Source organism: Pristiophorus japonicus, chromosome 5, assembly GCF_044704955.1.
Source record: "Pristiophorus japonicus isolate sPriJap1 chromosome 5, sPriJap1.hap1, whole genome shotgun sequence".
Classification (NCBI taxonomy): domain Eukaryota; kingdom Metazoa; phylum Chordata; class Chondrichthyes; family Pristiophoridae; genus Pristiophorus; species Pristiophorus japonicus.
Window position 1 is genome coordinate 236,955,378 of NC_091981.1, and position 22,261 is coordinate 236,977,638.

At 46.7% G+C, this 22,261-nt stretch overlaps 1 protein-coding gene across 3 annotated transcripts in view; it reads right to left on the minus strand.

Annotated features, from left to right (window-relative positions):
* The window catches only part of c5h10orf67 (chromosome 5 C10orf67 homolog), a 475,763-nt gene that overhangs the window by 427,563 nt on the left and 25,939 nt on the right, over positions 1-22,261 (minus strand). For all 3 annotated transcript variants that reach the window (XM_070881415.1, XM_070881414.1, XM_070881413.1), the window contains exons 3-4: positions 11,801-11,944; positions 2,210-2,284 (exon numbers count right to left, since the gene is read on the minus strand). In XM_070881415.1, coding sequence (XP_070737516.1) covers positions 2,210-2,284; positions 11,801-11,944 — 219 coding nt within the window. The remainder of the gene's footprint in view (positions 1-2,209; positions 2,285-11,800; positions 11,945-22,261) is intronic.

The window sequence follows — 22,261 nt, forward strand, 5'->3', positions numbered from 1 at the left end:
GGCCAGGTCCAAGACCACTTCAACCTCTGTCATCGAGCTACAGTACGCGGACGCGCCTGTGTCTGTGCACACACAGAGGCTGAACTCCAGGACACAGTTGACGTATTTACCGAGGCGTATAAAAGCATGAGCCTTATGCTAAATATCCGTAAGACAAAGGTACTTGACCAGCCTGTCCTCGCTGCACAGCACTGCCCCCCAGACATCAAGATCCACAGCGTGGCCCTGGACAACATGGACAACTTCCCTTATCTCGGGAGCTTCCTATCAACAAGATATGATAGGAATGATGACGAGATCCAACACCGCCTCCAGTGCGCCAGTGCAGCCTTCGGTCGCCTGAGGAAAAGAGTGTTTGAAGACCAGGCCCTCAAAACTATCACCAAGTTCATGGTCTACAGGGCCATAATAATACCCGCCTTCCTGTATGGCTCAGAGACGTGGACCATATACAGTAGACACCTCAAGTCGCTGGAGAAATACCACCAGCGATGTCTCCGCAAGATCCTACAAATCCCCTGGGATGCACAAACATTAGTGTCCTCACCCAGGCCAACATCAACAGCGTTGAAGCATTGACCACACTTGATCAGCTCCGCTGGGCAGGCCACATAGTTCGCATGCCAGACACGAGACTCCCAAAGCAAGTGCTCTACTCAGAACTCGTCCACGGCAAACGAGCCAAAGGTGGGCAGCAGAAACACTACAAGGACACCCTCAAAGCCTCCCTGATAAAGTGCGACATCCCCACTGACACTTGGGAGTCCCTGGCCATAGACCGTCATAAGTGGAGGAAGTGCATCCGGGAGGGCGCTGAGCTCCTTGAGTATCGTCGCCGAGAGCATGCAGAAATCAAGCGCAGGCAGCGGAAGGAGCGTGCGGCAAACCAGGCTCCCTGCCCACCCTTTCCCTCAATGACTATCTGTCCCACTTGTGACAGAGACTGTGGTTCTCGTATTGGACTGTACAGCCACCTAAGAACTCATGTTAAGAGTGGAAGCAAGTCTTCCTCGATTCCAAGGGACTGCCTATGATGATGATGATGCCATGGTAAGTTAGCGCTGGGCTAAAAATCTTGAGCCTCCAACGCAAGGTTTTCTCTGGTAGTGCTTCATCCATTTTCAGAGGCCATTAACCCAAGGCCGCTGTGACACTGGCAACTCTCGTGGTGATCACGAATTTTTAGCCCTTAAACTTCTAAGTCTGCATTTTATAATCCAAATGATTTACAATAGTTTAATATTTACAGCTTTCAACCAACCAATTGTTATTGGAGGCCATTTCAATTAGTTTGCCCCAAGAACAGACAGAACAATAACAATCCAAATCCAATAGTGAGTGTTCATGGGTGATTAAATCATTCATTTCTAACACGGACAGTCCGAATTCCCCATCTTTCTGAATTTAATTTCACACAAAATTGGCTTTTCTCATTTCTAAATGATACGAGCATTTTCACACGAATCCTCTTCTCAGTCAATTAATCATGCCGCCAACAGGTCACCAGCACTATTATTATTCAGTCTAAATGGCAGTGGGGTAAAAATTGCCTTAGGTGCAGGAAAATCGCAATCATCATTGATTTTAATGGGGGCGGAGCCATGATAATTACTTTCAAACTTTTCAACAAGGGTAACAACTAAGTGAAAGAAAAATTATGAGAACTATGTGGTGGCATAATTAATCATGCGAGTCGTTTACTCATAATTTCCTTTCTTTCGCATGTTCAAGGGTCTCTACAACATTACAATGGCACAAGTCCCCAGGAAAATCTGGGCCAATGATTTTCCCATCACACTGACACATGGTGCAACATGTGCAATAAGCACTTTAGAAATTGAACTGCACCTGGTTGGGTGAAGGAGGCACTTAATGTTGTACAACTGTCTAAATGCCTCAACGTCTGCAATTCAGAGTAATGCGTGACATCTCCCCGAACCTACCAAAGAAATAAATATGTACAGGACAAAAAAAAAAACAGATGCGCAGAGTGAAAAAGAAAGAAATCTAGAAAAAGTACCTTAGTTGAATATCAGTACTGAAGACTCTTAAGATAACTTTAAGATTCATAAACTATAAGGAATAGAAAAATCAGATTATGCATAAATGAGGCAAATTTTTTTTAAATCCGGAAATCTGTTGATCATTTCTAACATCCTTTTTGGTACCAATATTAAAGGTAAATATAAATAGATTCAGTAATACTAGCCTTGTAATCAGCTCTGATCTTTGCTATTGCATTGCGAAGCTGCTGTCTGAAGCTATGGCGAAGGACTTCAATTCTCTGCAACAATTAAAACAAATTAGTTAATACAATGAGCTACGGTGAGCATACTGTGCAATAGGATTATTTCAAAGACAGTATTTTCCCCTTACTGCATACAAATATACATACAGAATCTTACATTTGTATTTTCCCTCCATTCAAGTTTTTTTTTAAATCAATGTACACTGCTTTAGCACACAGTCACAGATTTATATCAACTGAGAAATATCACCTCAGTGGAAACAAAACAGTTCAGTTTGTCATTGCCAAAGCAAAGCATGTTATCTCTGTTATCAAGTGTTTATGGAGGCTGAAGTGGCAATGTTGTCAGAGGCACAGGTCAACAACACCACTTTTTGTAGCGCACCCTAGTACCACCACAATGGGCTCAATTTTGCCTAAGCCTGTTTTCTGGCGTATTGCCAGAGTTACGCCCGTTTTTCTAGGCCAGAAATGTGTCGGAAATTATTTGCCAAAGTTTCCCCAATCTATAATTCGAATTTGGCGCGCAGCGTGTCCTCGGGGGGTGGAGCCTGCTGTCTGCACTGAAAAATGATGCCGCACCTTCTGCGCATGCGCGGGAAAAAAAGTTATGTTTCTGACATCGTTGCAATGGACGCGCATGGCCAGTACAGTTCCGAGTTGGCAATTGGCCATTTTTAAAGAGACAGCTGTGTGTGTGAGAAGGAGTGTTGTGTAAGAGCATTGGAAAAATCGGAGCTGCAGCAGTACAAGATGCAATGCAGTGCAAAGACCAAGAATTTCTTACAGGAAGAAGTAGAGGCACTAGTTACTGTAATTGAGAACAGATGGCAGGAGCTGCACACCAGCAGAGGTCAAATAAAAGTTCCACCCAAAGAAATGAAGAAACGCTGGAACCAAGTTGCAGAAGATTACTGCGTAATGGTGACCACCACCAGTGTAAAAAGAAGTGGCAGGACCTTGGTCAAGTAGTTAGTGTAAGTAATATTTTCATTTATTCAATTGCAATTATAAATGTGACCAGCTGTATATGTCCCACCCAGCAGAAAGACACCCTCTCTAAAAAGTTGCATTTTCATCTTTGCAGAGGAAGGTGGCACATAATAAAAGGGAAAGAACTCAAACACGAGAAGGCCCAACAAATCTGCAGCCACTGACACCCTTGGAAGAGACGGTCGCTGCTTTGATGGGTCCTGCCTGGAGAAAAGCAATCAGTACTGCACAAGCTGGGCCCACACTCGAGGGAGAAGGTAAATCCTGCAAATTCATCATGGTCCTTCAAATCAGCCTGCTGCCTGGCCTGCGCTGTGGGAGCTTACTCATGCCACTCACCCTGCCCCCTCCTCTGCTGCTAATCATTTGTCTTTTCTGTTATATTTTGCAGAACTTGAGGCCAATCCTGACGATGCAGAAGAAGATGCAGATGCGGACAAGCTTGAAGAGGAGAACATCTTCCAATCCATTTATGAGGGTGAGGGGGAGTGGATGGAGCTGGATGAAGCTCCCACTGTTGTGCTGACTTTGGAGGAGGTGCCGCTCATGGAGGTGACAGCCCCTCCCGTGACTAGTGGTTTGAGTGTTGGTGGGACATTCCATGGTTTCCCACCTTCCGAGGTTGCAGATCCCAGTGGTGTGGTGCAGCGAGGCACACCCAAGGCCACACCTTCTGAGGTTGCAGATCCCAGTGGTGAGGTGCGAGCCACACCCGTGGGGAGGAGGGGAAGGAGAGCTCGACCGCGCTCTTCTGAGACGCAGGATGTAACAGATGTGGTTCAGATGATGTCATTGAGTGGGGAGAGCATTGATCTTGCCCGATCACTCCTGGATGCCATCAGTGGGGTGAATAATGAGGTAGCTGGACTGTCGGGACAAGTAACAGCAATGACACGAGTAATGGGAACAATGTCCGGGACCATCAGTGAGGAAATAGTAGTCGTGAGAGAGGGAATGTTAGAGGTAGCTGATGCACTGTCACTGACCATGAGAGAATGTTGCAGGTCGTTGAGACACTGTCAGGGCGCATGAGAGACGGCATGTTGGGAGTTAGCTGCTGCAATAAGGGAACACGCCCAGACCCCAAGCCCATTGGCAGAATCAACTGCTACTCCCACTTCAATCCCCACAGCAGCCTCTGAAGAGCCCAAAGCTGGGCCCTCCAACTTGCCTGCCACCGACGCACCCACCCTCCCCGCCGCCCCTCACCCCCCCAACCCCCACGAGGTGTGCAGTACCCGAGATCTTAGAAAGAATAAGCTTGGTACCAAGCCCAGAAACATTGTGCCACTGCCTGCGGGCAGGGGTGGTGGAGAGTCCAAGGCCAAGCGCAGCGGGCGGTCTTAGAATAAGGTGGAGGAGAGATGGGTGTGTGCAGCCTTTCTTTGCTGTTGTTGTTGTTATTATTATTACTGTTGTAACTGTTCTCAAATTAAAAGTTTTTTGTAAGTTATGTAAATTTGCAAGTTTAAAAGAGTGATTTTAAAGTAAACTTTAATAAAATTATTCTTGCAAGTACAAAAGAACTGTTTGCTAAATTTTGAATAAAACATATTTTACATTAAAACTGAATAATTTCCATTATTTGTTCCATTAACACAACACATTACAGAACAGCTCCAAACAGTAAACATGGTCCATGTGGAATAGTTGTCGCTGAGCCCTCAGGCATCAGTAAAGCGTTCACGGATGAGTTGCTGGCGCAAGGCTCGAGCAATCGTTAAAGGGGCACGATGGCCCGCTCTCCTCCGCCGTCGTGCTCCGACCTCAGGCACTTGCATGGCTTCCTCATCCTCGTCGTCCTCCTCCTGCTCGTCATCTGCATCTTCCACATCATTATCATCAGCCACTCTCACCTCAGGTGGGTCTTCCACTATCAGGTGCTGCTGCCTCATGATGGCTAAGTTATGCAGCATGCAGCACACAACAGTGAACTGACCGACAATCTCAGGGGAGAAAAACAAGTAGCCTCCGGAATGGTCGAAGCATTGGAAAGGCTGTTTCAAGGTGCCAATGGTCCTCGCTATGATGCTGCGCGTTGCAATGTGCGACATGTTGTATTCACGGTCAGCTTCCGTCCGGGTTACGTGTAGGGGCTTTCATGAGCCAGGTGGCGAGGCCGTACTCTTTGTCTCCCCAGTATCCAGCTCTGCCCTTCTGGCTGCTGCTGAAACATGGCAAATATAACGCTGTCGCATAGTATGAACACATCATGAGTGCTCCCAGGATATCATGCATCGACTGACATGATACGATGCATGTTGTCACACACGAGCTGTTCATTAATGGAGTGGAAATCCTGTACATCTCGGAATCCTCCAAAGGTGCTCGCAAGGCGATGTGGGTACAATCAATGCAGCTCTGTACCTTTGGGAAGCCAGCAATCCTGGAGAAGTCCACAGCCCTGTCATAGATTGTTTAGGTGGTCATGGGGAACTTTCTCTATGCATACAGTGCAGCTGTCACTTGGCAAATGCAGACATGTGTTGCATGTTAAGAGATGGCGCACACATCCCTAGTTGTAGCTTGAAATGAGCCGGAGGCATAGAATGAAAGTGCAGCTGTAACCTTCACATCAACTGACAAAGCAGTCCTCCTGATGCTTCTAGGTTGCAGGTCTGCTTTGACCAACTCACAGATCTCAGTTACAACTTCTTTGCGGAAACACCGCCTTCTGACACAGTCTGCATCATTCAGGTGGAGGTACGAACACCTATCTCGATATACCCGAGGTGGGTAAGGCCTCCTGCCCAGCACCCTATGCGCTCTGATGTTCCTAGCGTGATGATGTCGAATCAATTTGTCTCCTACGTAGCACCATGATGCAGAAGGCTCACACAAAGTATGGCATTGTTAGTATTGCCCCCACTACTTAAATTTTACCTTTGAAAGAAGCTCAAAACAGCAGGAAAGTAGGCAGTACAGGTTCACAGTTTTCTCTCCCCAAGGTCTGTATGGATGGACCACACCCAAGGTCTTGTGATCACCCCTCCCCCCCCTTTACTAATTGCAGTCTTGTGACTTCTCCCCTTCTCTCTTCCCCCCACCCCCCCACTCTCATTGCAGTCTTCAGAAGCTTTCCAATCGGCACCTCACTCCCTGGCTTAGTGGAGAAGGCTTACGATCAGAAACTCACTCCCCGGGCTCAGTCTGCATAAGCCTTACGATCGGCACCTCGCTCCCCGGGCTCGAAGCCTTCCGATCGGCACCTCTCTCTCTCTCTCTCTCTCTCTCTCTCTCCCCTTCCCCTCCGCCCTCGCCTCCACGGCTTGTTTTCTAGCCGAGCCTGTGTCCGGGCGCGGGGCCGATTCTGCCGGCCAAGGCTATGACCCACCAGCCCTGCTTCAAGACTTTCAGTGGTGGTGTGTGAGTGAGTAAAAAAAAAAGACAACTTCTGAAATCCAACAAACTTCCATTTACTACGTTGACAGGTAAAAAAAGTTGAAGTTTATTATTGATTTTTACAGTGTTCTTGACTCCCTCCAAAATCTTCGATTTAAAAACAATGCCAACTTTCAGTGCCGATTTGTCAATGTATGCTGGTTTTCTTAACCCAGAAGGTTTTTCGGGAGTGGCCAGATACGTCGACCTAGGAGGAAAAGAATGTTGGCAAAACTGCAAAAAATGATTAAAAAACCGGCGCAGACATGAGGGAATGACACCAAAAAAAACTGGCCTAGAAAAATCATAACTAAGTCAGTTATGCCGGTGCAAATCGCAGGGGAAACTTTGAAAAAAATAAATATGCCAAAAAAAACGGCACGTGCCAAAAAAAGTGCAAATCACCCGGGAAAATTGAGCCCATACTTTGCAATATTAAAGTAAATGGAATATAAAGCTCCTTCTCCTATTTTCCACTTCATACAGCATTGACCTTATGGCCTAAGAAACATTGCCAATTTTTGACAAGTTATGGGCATTTTTATGCTGTAGACCTAAACCCACTATGAACTGAGATAAGACTTCACGTAGGCCTCCTAAAAACAGAAAGAGGAGAACTGCATACCATTAGTATTCATGCATAAGGTCCAGAAGAGCGAATCAGTGGCAATTCACTGCATTACCCCAGTTTTCCCTCATCCCACATTTTTTAATTCCAAAACAATCTTGGTACATGCAAGATTAAAAATTAAATACAACAGCCTGCAAAGAATAGATTTTTCAAGTTATTGACCCTCATTGTCCTTGAAGATTCAAATATAAATTTGTATGCACAAGCAGATGTCTGCACAATGACATTTATGTTGTAACATATTTTCCGAAATATACAAAAAACGTTTTTTTCTGAATGATGTTGATGTTCAAGGGTGTGATCATAATTCAGTTGATTTAGTGTAGTTATGGTATTGAGTAGGTGTAAACAGCTACTTGAAGGTAAATCAGTGTCAGAGCAGTGGGAGGCATTCAAGGAGGAGATAGGGAGAGTTCAGAGCAAATATGTTCCCACAAAGAAAAAGGGTGGGACTCCCAAATTTAGAGCCCCTGGGATGTCAAGGGGCATACAGGGTAGGATAAGACAAAAAAGGGAAAATTATGTCAGGTACCGAGAATGAAATACTGCAAAAATCCTGGAGTACAGAAAGTGCTGGGGTGAAATTAAAAAATAAATTAGGAATGCAAAGAGAGGGCATGAAACAATATTGGCAAGTAAAATCAAGGAAAACTCAAAGATGTTTGATAAATACATAAAGAGCAAGAGTATAACTAAAGAAAGAGTAGGGCCTATTAGAAACCAAAAAGGCAATCTGTGTAGTGAGGGAGGTGTAGGTATTTCTTAATGAATATTTTGCATCTGTCCTCACTAAAGAGAGGGACAATGCAGACATTTTAATTAAGCAGGAGTGTGAAATATTGAATGAGATAAACATAGTGAGAGAGGAGGTATTAAGAGGTTTAACATATTTGCAAGTAGATAAATTGGCAGGCATAAATGAAATGTATCCCAGGCTGTTAGGAAATGGAAGAGGAAATAGCGGAAGCTCTGAAAATCATCTGGCTACAGATGTGATGCCGGATGACTGCTAATGCTGTATCATTTTCTTTTTAAAAAGGGAGAAAGGGATAGACTGAGTAATTACAGGCCATTCAGCCTAACCTCGGTCGTGGGAAAATTATTGGAAAAAATTCTGAGGGACTATATTAATTGTCATTTAGAAAGGCGTGGGTCAATCAAGGACAGTAAGCATGGATTTGTTAAGGGATGGTCGTGTCTGACTAACTTGACTGAATTTTTTGAGGAGATAACAAGTAGGGTCAATGAGGGTAGCACGTTTGATGGGTAGTCTACATGGATTTTAGCAAGGCTCTTGACAAGGTCCTACATGAAGACTGGTCAGAAAAGTCAACGCCCATGGGCTCCATGGGAGAGTGGCAAATTGGATTCAAAATTGGCTCGGTGGCAGGAAACAAAGGGTAATGGTCAATAGATGCTTTTGTGACTGGAAGGCTGTTTCCAATGGGGTTCCGCAGTGTTCAGAAATAGGTCTCTTGCTTTTTGTGATCTATAATCAATTATTTAGAATTCAATGTCGGGGGCATGATTAAGAAGTTAGTGAGGAAGAAAGCTGCAGACTGCAGAAAGATATCAATAGACTGGTCAGGTGCGCAGAAAAACGGTAAATTGAATTCAATCTGGAGAAGTGCGAGGTAATTCATTTGGGAAGGGCCAATAAGGCAAGGGAAAACTTAATAAATGGTTGGATATTGAGAAGTACTATTACTAGGCAATCCCTCGTATCGAGGATGACGCTCTTCACACCAAAAACAATGGGCACACAGGTGTTATAAATGTTACATCTTAAAGGGCAGAAAATGCCTCTGCGTGGATTTTTTAACGTGTGGTGACCATTGCACATCAGCCACCACACGGTCTTGACAGAACTATGTCTTGGTCCTGTGGCAAAGTTGTAGAGGAAGAGAGACACCTTGGCGTGCATATCCATAGATCCCTGAAGGTACAGGGCAGGTAGATAAAGTGGTTAAGAAGGCATACAGGTACTTTCCTTGATTAGTCGAGGCACAGAATATGAGAGTCGTGGGGTTATGCTAGAAACGTATAAAACACTAGTTAGGCCACAGCTAGAGTACTACGTAGAGTTCTGGTCACTACATTAAGGAAAGATGTGATTACACGAGAGAGGGTACAGAGAAGATTTACAAGAATGTTGTAGGACTAGAGGATTTTAGCTAAGAGAAGATTGAATAGACTAGGGTTGTTTTCTTTGGAACAGAGGAGACTGAAGGGAGACTTAATTGAGATGTATAACATTATGAGAGACCTAGATAGAGTGGATAGGAAGGACCTATTTCCCTTAGCAGAGAGGTCAATAACCAAAGGTCATAGATTTAAAGTAATTGGTAGAAGGATTAGAGGGGAATCGAGGGGAACATTTTTCATCTAGAGGGTGGTGGGGGTTTGGAACTCACTGCCTGAAAGTGTGGAGAGGCAGAAACTCTCAAAGCATTTAAAAAGTACTTGGATATGCACATGAAGTACCATAACCTACAGGGTTATGGACCAAGAGCTGGAAAGTGGGATTAGGATGAATAGCTCTTTTTTGGCCAGCAGAGACACAATGGGCCGAATGGCCTCCTTCTATGCCGTAAATTTCTATGATTCTATGATTCAGGTTAATTCGATGAGATCAGTTACTATAAAGTAATTTGTTCTTGTTAGTGCAATAAGGACATAAAAACAAGTCATGTGTACTGAGCAAGATTTCATTCTGTAACCCCCCCCCCACCATGGCAAGATTTCGGCCTTTAACCTCCACCCACCCACTGAGCAACCACTCCTCAAATTGAGTAGATTTACAATCCCACCACCGAGAAATCTATCTCTCAAATCCTCAGTTCATACACTAAGCAAGATATACGCCTCCCCGCACATTGAGTTTCATTTTGTCCTCAACACCCTATCCAGTGACTAGATTTTTGACCCTCAAACCCCGCAACCTGAACTCAGCAGATGAACTGAGCAGTTGCCCCTTTACAGAATAAATTTACACCACTTCATTTCCCCACTTACAGGAACATTCTCCACCACTGCATTTCCCATCCACAGCATTAGCTACCCTCCAATTGATGTATTTTTCCTTCCCTAATCACTGGCTGTTCAACACCTCAATCTTCTGCTGATTTGAATTCCCCTTTCTCAGCACTCTCTCCTCCCACCGCTCCATTTCTCCATCCCCCCGCCCCGACCCCGCCTTACAATAAGGACATAAGAAACAGGAGCAGGATTAGGCCATTTGGCCCCTTGAGCCTGCTCCACCATTCAATAAGATCATGGCTGATCTGATCTTGACCTCAACTCCACTTCCCTGCCCGCTCCCCATAACCCTCAACACCTTATTGTTCAAAAATCTGTCTATCTCCACTTTAAATATATTCAATGACCCAGGCTCCACTGCTTTTTGGGGTAGGGAATTCTAAAGATTCACAACTCTCTGAGAAGAAACTGCTCCTCATTTTAAATGGGTGACTCCTTTTTCTGAAACTATGTCCCCTAGTTCCCCACCAGGGAAAACATCCTCTATGCATCTACCTGTCAAGCCTCCTCAGAATTGTATATATTTCAATAAGATCACCTCTCATTCTTCTAAACTACAATGAGTATAGATCCAACCTGCTCAACCTTTCTTCATAAGACAACCCCTTTATCTCAGGAATCAACCTCGTGAACCTTCTCTGAACTGCCTCCAATGCAAGTATATCCCTCCTTAAATAAGGAGACCAAAACTGTTCGCATTACTCCAGGTGTGATCTCACCAACGCCTTGTACACTTGTAGCAGGACCTCCCTACTTTTATATTCCATTCCCCTTGTAATAAAGGACAACATTCCATTTGTCTTCCTAATTACTTGCTGTACCTGCATGCTAACTTTTTGTATTTCATGTACAAGGACACCCAGATCCCTCTATACTGCAGCATGTTGTAATCTTTCCCCATTTAAATAATAATTTGCTTTTTTATTTTTCCTATCAAAGTGGATAACCTCACATTTTCCCAAGTCATGTGCTCTACCACTGAACAAGATTTTGTACTGGAATGCCATATACTGCTGTCAGATGTTTAGAGTTATTTCCCATATATCAAGTCAAACTGATTTTTCACACACATGGAGTAACAAATAATGTTAAATTATTAATTGCACCCATAGAAAAAAGTCATGGCATTTTTTTTTCTTACACTGTCACAGAATTCAGTTCTTCAGAATTCAACAGCAGAACTTTATAGACACAAAGTAGTCAATAAATTAAACCATATCAAACTAAGAACTATTATTTCACTTAATGTACATTATTAAGCAATAAAATTGTGTCAACAAAAAGACAAGGATTTGGTAATCTATTGATTGAGAAAATGGGCCCAAATTCTGAACATAAGCTTATTTGTTTTATCTCAATATTTATTCATGCATCTATCTGTTAATGGTTAAATTGAAGACTGCAGCATGATTTATGGTGAAATGAACTTCTTGTCCTCACTCCATAAACACAAAATATACCAGAATATTCATTATAGCCTAACAGAGGAAATAAAATGTAATCATTACCTTTAGATACATTTTTTTTAGATAAGAATTGTCATCATTCATCCTTTTATACAGGTCTGAGCATTGATCCTCTAGTTTCATTGCATAGCGTGCTTCTAGAGACAGTGTGTTAGATTCTACACTTTTCTTAAGTCCGGTCATTTCCTGAATAAGACATAAATATTAAACATTTTACAATAATCCGTCAATCTTCATTTCATTGTCATTGAATGTCTTTCCTACAACATTGCAAACATTTTACAATTTACTATTCGATTTTAGGCAATGTTGGAAAAACTATATACATATCATTTTGACCCAATGTTAAACACATTTTGACCCAATGTTTGGCCAAGAACTGAACATGAACATAAGAAAAATGAGCTGGAGTAGGCTATTTGGCCCTTCGAGCCTGCTCCGCCATTCAACAAGATCATGGCTGATCTTCTACCTCAACTCCACCTTCCCGCATTATCCCCATATCCCTTAATTTCTTTAGTTCCCCAAAATTTGTCAACCTCTATCTTGAATATACGCAATGACTGAACATCCACAGTTCTTTGGGGGTAAAGAATTACAAAGATTCACAACCCTTTGAGTGAAGATATATCTCCTCATCTCAGTCCTAAATGGCCAACCCCTTATTCTGAGATTGTGAAGCTCGGCCGCGATTTCGCTTACCTCGATAGGTCCGGTGCGGCCGAGGTAGGTGGCGGGTCCCAACCTCACTGCTGGCTCCAGCCCGCTGTGTAGAACTGATTTTACATTGATTGGGTTTGTTAACCCCGTCATTTGATGATGCATCATCAGCCGGTTTCCTTAAAGCGACCATGTCCAAATTGATTTTGCAGTTGTGCTCTCAGTGTTCTACAGCATTGAAGTGCTGAAAACACTGACAAGCAATGCACAAAGATGCACAGTTGCACCCAGGCTCTTCCATGACTCCCTCCATATGCTTATGGAGGGAGTCACAACACGCAGAGAAGTTCTCTTCCCTTCCAATGGGCGGAAGAGACCTCCCCAGGTGATCAACGTAGCCTGATTGCACATTGCACAGTAGGATAAAAGCAGGGATGTCGTCAGGAGGACCAGGCTGCAGTGGCGCAAACCTTTCAATCATCTCAGTGGATCACTAAAGAGGATGCTGACAAAATATTGATAGAAGCGGAGATGGTAGAGGTAATGGATGGGGTGATAACTGATAGGCAGATGTACTGGAAAGGCTGGATATGCTTAGAGTGGATAAGTCTCCTGGTCCGGATGGCTTGCATCCCAGGTTGCTAAGGGAAGTGGGAGTGGAGATAACAAAATGGCTTGCCATAAACTTCCAATCTTCCATAGATGTGGGGGAGATGCCAGAGGATTGGAAAGTAGCAAATGTGACACCCTTGTTCAAGAAAGGGTGAAAGGATAATCCTTGTAACTACAAGTCGGTCAGTTTAACATCAGTGATGGTAAGGTTTTAGAAACAATAACCAGGGAAAAAATTAACAGGCACTTGCAGAGGTTTAAGTTAGTTAAGAGCCAACACGGATTTGTAAAGGCAGATCGTGTTTGACTAATCTAACTGAATTTTTTGATTAAGTAACAGAAAAGGTTGATGAAGGAAATGAAGTGGATGTTGCCGATATGAATTTTAAGAAAGCGTTTGACAGGAACCACATAAAAGGCTGGTTAACAAAATTGGGGCTCGTGGAATAGGAGGGTCAGCTTGGATAAGAAATTGGCTTAAGGACAGAAAACAGCGAGTCATGATAAATGGTTGTTTTTCAGATTGGAGGACGGTGGACAGTGGTGTTCCCCAAGGGTCAGTGCTAGGTCCACTGTTTTATTTGAGCTATAAATGACTTAGATATTGGAATACAGAGTAAAATTTCAAAATCTGCCGACGATACCAAACTTGGCAGTGAGGAGGATACCAATTGACTGCAACAGGATATAAATAGGTTAGCAGAATGGGCAGACAAGTGGCAGATAGAATTTAATACAGAGAAGTGTAAGGTGATGCCTTGTGGCAGAAGGGATAAGGAGAGGCAATATAGATTTAATAGCACCGTTCTAAAGAGTGTGCAGGGACAGAGGGACCTGGAGGTTCATGTGCATAGATCTTTGAAGGTGGCAGGACATATTGAGAGAGTAGTTAGCAAAGCATATGGGATCTTGGGCTACATAAATAGAGGTATGGAGTACAAAAGCAGGGAATTATGCTGAACCTTTATAAAACTTTGGTTAGGCCACAACTAGAGTATTGCATCCAGTTCTGGTCATCACACTTTAGGGAGGATGTGAAGGTCCTTGAGAGAGTGCAGAGATTTACCAGAATGGTTCCAGGGATGAGGGATTTTAGCTACAAGGTTAGGTTGGAGAAGCTGCGGTTGTTCTCCTTGGAGCAAAGGAAGTTGAGGGGAGATTTGATATAGGCGTACAAGATTATGACAGGTTTGGATTAGGTAGACAGACAAAGGCTGTTCCCATTAGCTGATGGTACAAGGACTAGGGGACACAGATTTAAGTTTTTGGGCAAGAGATACAGGGGGATGTGAGAAAGAACTTTTTTAGGCCTCGAGGCTTTTAGGCTTTTTTAGGCCTGGAACTCGCTGCCAGTGAGGGAGGTGGAAGGAGAGAAGATCAATGATTTCAAAAGGAAATTAGATAAGCACTTGAGGGAAATAAACTTGCAATGCTATGGGGATAGAGCAAGGGAATGGGACTGACTGGATTGCTCCACAGAGAGCTGGCATGGACTTGATGGCCGAATTGACTTTTTCTGTGCCATGATGACTGACTCTATAAACGTTACTGCAAAGCCACACGCAACATCATTCTGTTGTGCCACTCATCACATCCCCATCATTCTGTCTTCCTTACCATACTCCTACACATCTTTACTCACACCAAGTTACCTTGCACCTCCACCCATCCCTATCTACATTATCAATTCCCCATCTCACTAGCCACCCCTCACACTCACCCTCATCCGAGTACAATCATATCAACTAACAACACGCAAGGGCAGGCACTTGGGTGTTTTAGCCAATGTTAAAGTAAAGTTTCTGTTAATGTGCAGTCAAATATTGAAACCTTTATTTTGAACACTTTGTATTCTTGGACAGATTTGTGTGCACCTTTGGAAGTGTCTTAGTGAGTTGCAGTGAATGGTGAGATATAATGGTAACCCCCGCAATGGAGATGAGTGTAAAATGAATGGCTTGGTCATTGTAGGGATTCTTTATGGTGTTGGTGTGGGGAGGTGCCAACCTGGCATAGATGTCACAGCCAGGGTGTACAGCATCAAGTGAAGTAAATCTGTCCATGGTGAGGCCATCTGTGGCCTCCCGGGCAGCAATATAGTCGGGTGCAGATGCCCCGTGTCCCGTGCAGAATCAGTTGATTGTGGAGAAGGTTGGTGTTGTTGTTAGTGCTGCTGGTGTGCCCGGTGCTGCTGATGTTGGGGATGATCGTGGTAGGATTCTGAGGACTACGGTGAGATCATTTCAAGGGCACCGATGCCAATGTATTGGATGGCAGGTGAACTTGAGATGACAGAAGCGATCTGTCAATGGTGAGAGAAGTTATTCCAATGAGGTGACACTGGATAGAGTGATTGTTCCAAACACTAGCAATCTGCAAAAAGCTCAATGTGCCTTCCAAATGCAATAAGAAATAACTTTTGATCTTGGAAAATGAACAGCTGTGATATGGGAGCTTTTATAACACAATTGCAGCTGTCAAGTAAAGAAATGAATTGATGGTCACACAACTTCAGATGTCCTTAACTGATGTGAACTTCGTGGTCAACCTGGTAAAATGGTAAATTCAACTCAAAATTCTTTTTAATATGCTCTTCCTCCACTTAGGGCGGTCTTTGGCCAGGGACTTCCAGGTGTCGCTGGGGATGTTGCACTTTATCAAGGAGGCTTTGAGGGTGTCCTTGTAATGTTTCCTCTGCCCACCTTTGGCTCGTTTGCCGTTAAGGAGTTCCGAGTAGAGCGCTTGCTTTGGGAGTCTCGTGTCTAGCATGCAAACAATGTGGCCTACTCAGCGGAGCTGATCAAGCGTGGTCAGTGCTTCAATGCTGGGGTGTTGACCTGGTCGAGGAAGCTAACGTTGGTGCATCTGTCCTTCCAGGGGATTTGTAGGATCTGGCAGAGACATCGTTGTTGGTATTTCTCAAGCGACTTGAGGGGTCTAGTGTACATGGTCTATGTCTCTGAGCCATACAGGAGGGTGGGTATCACTACAGCCCTGTAGACCATAAGCTTGGTGCCAGATATAAGGGCTTGATTTTCAAACACACTCTTCCTCAGGCGACCGAAGGCTGTGCTAGCACATTGGAGGTGGTGTTGAACCTTGTCGTCGATGTCTGCCCTTGCTGATAATAGGCTCCTGAGATATGGAAAGTGGTCCACGTTGTCCAAGGCCACACTGTGGATCTTGATGACTGGGGGGCAGTGCTGTGTGGCGAGGTCAGGTTGATGGAGGACCTTTGTCTTATAGATGTTTAGTGGAAGGCCTATGCTTTCGTATGCCTCGGTGAAGATGTTGACGATGGCTTGGAGTTCAGCCTCTGAATGTGCGCAGACGCAAGCGTCATCCGTGTACTGTAGTTCGATGACAGAGGATGGGACGGTCTTGGATCTAGCCTGGAGGCGACGAAGGTTGAACAGGTTCCCACTGGTTCTATAGTTTAGATCCATTCCAGCAGGGAGCTTGTTGAGCGCAAGGTGAAGTATTGCAGCAAGGAAGATCGAGAAGAGGGTTGGCGCAATGGCGCAGACCTGCTTGACCCCGGTACGGACGTGGATTGGATCTGTGGTGGATCCGTTGGTCAGAATCACGGCTTGCATGTCATCATGGAGCAGGAGGAGAATGGCTACAAACTTTTGGGGGCAGCCGAAACGGAGGAGGATGCTCCATTGTCCCTCGTGGTTAACAGTGTCAAAGGCCTTTGTAAAGTCAAAGAAGGCTATGTACAAGGCTTTGGTGCTGTTCCCTGTATTTCTCTTGTAGTTGTCGAGCGACGTAAAGATCATGTCCGTTGTACCCCATAGTGGACGGAATCCGCATTGTGACTCCGGGAGGAGCTCCTCAGCCACGGGGAGAAGACGGTTGAGGAGGATTCTAGTGATGACTTTCCCAGTGGCCCACAACAGGACTTGTCCTCTTTTTTAAAGATGGTCACGATTACTGCATCTCTGAGATCTCCCGACATGCTTTCCTCCTTCCAGATGAGAGAGATGAGGTCATGCATTCGTGCCAATAGTGCCTCTCCGCCATACTTTAGTGCCTCGACGGGGATTCCAGCCATTCCCGATGCCTTGTTGTTCTTGAGCTGACGGATGGCCTTTTCTACCTCGTGCAGGGCTGGAGTTTTGGGGAGGTGGTGGCGGGTAGCATGCTGCGGAATGGAGTCGAGGACACTCGTGTCAAAGGCAGAGTCTCGATTAAGTAGATCTTCGAAGTGCTCCTTCCAGCGGGTCCTGACTGCCTCGGTGTCCTCAATGAGCATCTCCCCGTTCTTGGTCAGCAGTGGGGTGGGGCCCTGGGTGCTTGGGCCGTAGGTAGACTTGACTGCGGTTAAGAATCCTCGCACATCATGGCTGCAGGCCAGCTGCTAAATCTCCTGTGTTTTCTCCACCCACCATCTATTCTTCAGGTCGCAGGTTTTTTGTTGAACCTTGGTCTTAAGCCGTCTGCTTTGCTGCTCCCAAGTTGGGTTGTTGTTTTAGGTTCAGAAATGCCCTGCGCTTGTGATTTATTAGCTCTTGGATCTCCTGGTCATTCTGATCAAACCAGTCCTGGTGTTTCCTGGTCGAGTGACTGAACGTTTCTTCGCAGGCACTGGTTATGATGGCCTGGAGGGCAGATCAAGCACTGTGGCCACTCTGCGTCATCAAGGGATGCCAGGTTAGCAGTGAGGCGCCGACTGTATAGGGCTCTCTTAGGAGAGTCTTTGAGTGCCCCAGCGTTGATTTTTCTGCGGCACTGCTTCTGTTGCCGCCATTGCTTTGGGGCTATATTAACAATTTCTGAGCCTTAAACAACAACCCAACTCGGGAGCAGCAAGGCAGCATTACAGACGGCTTAAGGCTGAGGTCCAACAAAAAACTCGGGACCTAAAGAACAGGTGATGGATGGAGAAAGCACAGGAGATACAGCAGCTGGCCGACAGCCATGATGTGTGAGGATTCTTCATCGCAGCCAAGGCCACCTACAGTCCAAACACCCAAGGCCCCACCCCACTGCTGACCAAGGGGACAAGTCTGACTGCGATAGCTACAGAGGAATCTTCCTGTTATCAGCCACTGGGAAAGTCATCGCTAGAGTCCTCCTTAACCGTCTTCTCCCTGTGGCTGAGGAGCTCCTCCCAGAGTCACAGTGTGGATTTCGTCCACTACGGGGCACAACGGACATGATTTTTACAGCATGACCGCTGCAGGAAAAATGTAGGGAACAGCACCAGCCCTTATACATGGCCTTCTTCGACCTTACAAAGGCCTTTGACACTGTTAACCATGAGGGTCTATGGAGCGTCCTCCTCAGTTTCGGATGCCCCCAAAAGTTCATCACCATCCTCCGCCTGCTCCACGATGACATGCAGGTAGTGATCCTTACCAACGGATCCATTACAGACCCAATCCACGTCCGGACCGGGTTCAAACAGGGCCGAGTCATCGCTCCAACCCTCTTCTCAATCTTCCTCGCTGCCATGCGCCACCTCACAGTCAGCAAGCTCCCCGCTGGAGCGGAACTAAACTACGGAACCAGTGGAAACCTGTTCAACCTTCGTAGTCTCCAGGCCAGGTCCAAGAACACCCCACCTTCTGTTGTCGAGCTACAGTACGTGGACAACATCTGCGTCTGCGCACATACAGAGGCTGAACTCGAAGTCATAGTCAACGTATTTACTGAGGCATACCGAAAGCATGGGCTTTACGCTAAACATCCGTAAGGCAAAGGTCCTCCACCAGCCTGTCCTCGCCGCACAGTACTGCCCCCCAATTATCAAGATCCACGGCATGACTCTGGACAACGTGGACCATTTCCCATACCTCGGGAGCCTCTTATCAACAAGAGCAAACATTGAAGATGGGATTCAACATCGCCTCCAGTGTGCCAACGCAGCCTTCGGCCGCCTGAGGAAAAGAGTGTTTGAAGACCAGGCCCTCAAATCTGCCACCAAGCTCATGGTCTACAGAACTGTAGTAATACCCGTCCTCCTGTACGGCTCCGAGACATGGACCATGTACAGTAGACACCTCAAGTCGCTTGAGAAATACCAACAATGATGTCTCTGCAAGATCCTCCAAATCCCCTGGGAGGACAGACACACCAACGTTAGGTTCCTTGACCAGGCCAACATCCCCAGCATTGAAGCACTGACCACACTTGATCAGCTCCGCTGGATAGGCCACATTGTTTGCATGCTAGACACGGGACTCCCAAAGCAAGCGCTCTACTCGGAACTCCTTAACGGCAAACGAGCCAAAGGTGGGCAGAGGAAACATTACAAGGACACCCTCAAAGCCTCCCTGATAAAGTGCAACATCCCCACTGACACCTGGGTGTCCCTGGCCAAAGACCACCCTAAGTGGAGGAAATACATCCGGGAGGGCACTGAGCACCTCGAGTCTCATCACCGAGAGCATGCAGAAATCAAGCGCAAGCAGCGGAACGAGCATGCGGCAAACCTGTCCCACCCACCCTTTCCCTCAATGACTATCTGTCCCACCTGTGACAGGGACTGTGGTTCTCGTATTAGACTGTTCAGCCACCTAAGGACTCGTTTTTAGAGTGGAAGCAAGTCTTCCTCGATTCTGCTGGACTGCTTATGATGATGGTATTAATATGTTGATGACGGAGCAGATTAGGCGGTGGTCCAACCAGCAGCCATCGGCTCCGGTCATGGTGCAGGTGATGTGCACTTCCTTGCGATCCCTTACTTGAACGATGACATAGTCGAGCAGGTGCCAATGCTTGAAGCGAGGGTGTTGCCATGATGCCTTGTACTTGTCCCTCTGGCGGAACAAAGTGCTGGTGATGGCAAGGTCGTGTTCTAGGCAATTTGTACTAGGCATTTTCTAGGCAGGGTACCGCTAGAGTTGGTTTTCCCTACCTCCTCTCTGCCAATCACGCCTCCCCAGAGGTTCGTGTTCTTACCAACTCTGGCATTGAAGTCACCAAGGAGGATCCGTTAATCATCCGTAGGAACGCGGGACAGGGATTGTTCGAGACTGGAGTAAAATCCCTCTTTGGGGCATACACACTGATAACCGTGGTGCACTGGTTCCGGGGTAGGGTGAGCCAGAGAGTCATGAGATGTTCGCTAATCCTGCAGGGGGAGTCGCTGAGGAGGTCGACCAGCTCGCTCTTGATGGTAAAATCGACTCCGTGGAGGCGGCATTCTTCCTCTGGATTGCCTTTCCAGAAGGTCGTGTAACATCCACCTTGTTCTTTGAGCTGGCCTTCCCCTACCCGCCAGGTCTCGCTTAGGGCGGAGATGTCGACATCAAAGCGTATAAGTTCCTGGGCAACGATGGTGGTGCGGCCTTCCAGTCTGTCGCTGTTGGAGTTGTCTATGAGGATCCTGACGTTCCAGGTCCCGAAATTTATTTTGAAGAGTGGAAGATGCCTGTGCATGAGGTTTTTTAACATGGGGTGCCGTTGCACACCGGATACCACACGGGCTTAGCAGAGCAAGGTCTTGGTCCAGTAGCAAGGGGGTGCAAGACGACTGGAAACAAGGCACTGCTATATGAGCCGAGTTGCCTACAGCAGGATGCGAGCCGTAAGCTCGATGCTGAGCAGTGCCCTTCGATCAGGTGATGAGAAAACCGAGGTCTGACTGAGGGCAGGCATTGGGATGGTCAGAGGTCCACTTTGTGAAAGGAGAGGTCAAATAGGTTAGAGTGACCACAGCCATTGTGCACACCATGTTCTCGACAGAGACTCCGCCGTTGAGTGGGGCCAGCGGCTGGGAGGAGGCCAGAACATCGGCGGATAAATGGAGGCCCGAACGTCGCCGGAGAGATGGAGGCCCGAACGTCGCCGGAGGGATGGAGGCCCGAACGTCGCCGGAGGGATGGAGGCCCGAACGTCGCCGGAGGGATGGAGGCCCGAACGTCGCCGGAGAGATGGAGGCCCGAACGTCGCCGGAGGGATGGAGGCCCGAACGTCGTCGGAGAGATGGAGGCCCGAACGTCGCCGGAGAGATGGAGGCCCGAACGTCGCCGGAGGGATGGAGGCCCGAACGTCGTCGGAGAGATGGAGGCCCGAACGTCGTCGGAGAGATGGAGGCCCGAACGTCGCCGGAGAGATGGAGGCCCGAACGTCGCCGGAGGGATGGAGGCCCGAACGTCGCCGGAGGGATGGAGGCCCGAACGTCGCCGGAGGGATGGAGGCCCGAACGTCGCCGGAGGGATGGAGGCCCGAACGTCGCCGGAGGGATGGAGGCCCGAACGTCGCCGGAGGGATGGAGGCCCGAACGTCGCCGGAGGGATGGAGGCCCGAACGTCGCCGGAGGGATGGAGGCCCGAACGTCGCCGGAGGGATGGAGGCCCGAACATCGCCGGAGAGATGGAGGCCCGAACGTCGCCGGAGAGATGGAGACCTGAACGTCGCTGGAGGGATGGAGGGAAGGCTCTTGCGTGAGGGTGAGGAGTGAAGGTAGGGCCCAAACCTGTAGTTGGAGCTGGTCGGAGGCTCACCATCATTGAGATCACCGGGGATCGGTTGGAGCAGCTGAATTGGCGAGAAACGAGGGTCCAGTTGGAGGGACTTGGCAGCAGGGAGGTTGACCTGGAAGGTAAGCTGAGATTGGGGAATGGGCAGTGGGTCCTTTAGGGTAGGAAAACATTTTGGGGAGGGGAGTCGAAGTTAGGGCCAGAGAGGGCTTAGACAGTGGCGGGGGGGGGGGGGGGGGGGGGGGGGAGGGGGTTTGAGGGAGAGAGAGGTGAAGGATGGCAACAGATGGCCAAAGGAGGTTTATTCTAATGTGATGGTGTAATGGAGTCGATAAGAATTTTTCCTTGGAGTTTTAAAAATGTAAAAGCCGCATATACTGATCCTGATCAGCTCACAAATACATGGATACAAGTGCAAGTTGCTGATTACAATGCAATATCGCCATCAATAGGTTCAGATAAAATTATAAATCAAAAAATTAGACTGGATTTTCAGCTTTGATGATTTTGGGGCGGTAATGGCAACAGGCCGTAAAGTTTGCGCATCAATAAGCAAAATTGGACAGCAGGGCCCCGAGTCAGAGGGCGCAGCGCTAAGAGAGGCTTTGTACACCTCTCTTGGGTGCTAGCATGGAAAAATCCTAAGCTAAAGAGCCGGGTTGGGAACGCTGGGGAGAAAAAAAATACCTAAAATAAAAACAACAAAATCGTTCCCAGATTGTTGTCCACGCCATCACAACATAAATCGCAAAAAAAAATTAAACAAAAAAACAATCACACTTACCTTAGGAGTCCATTA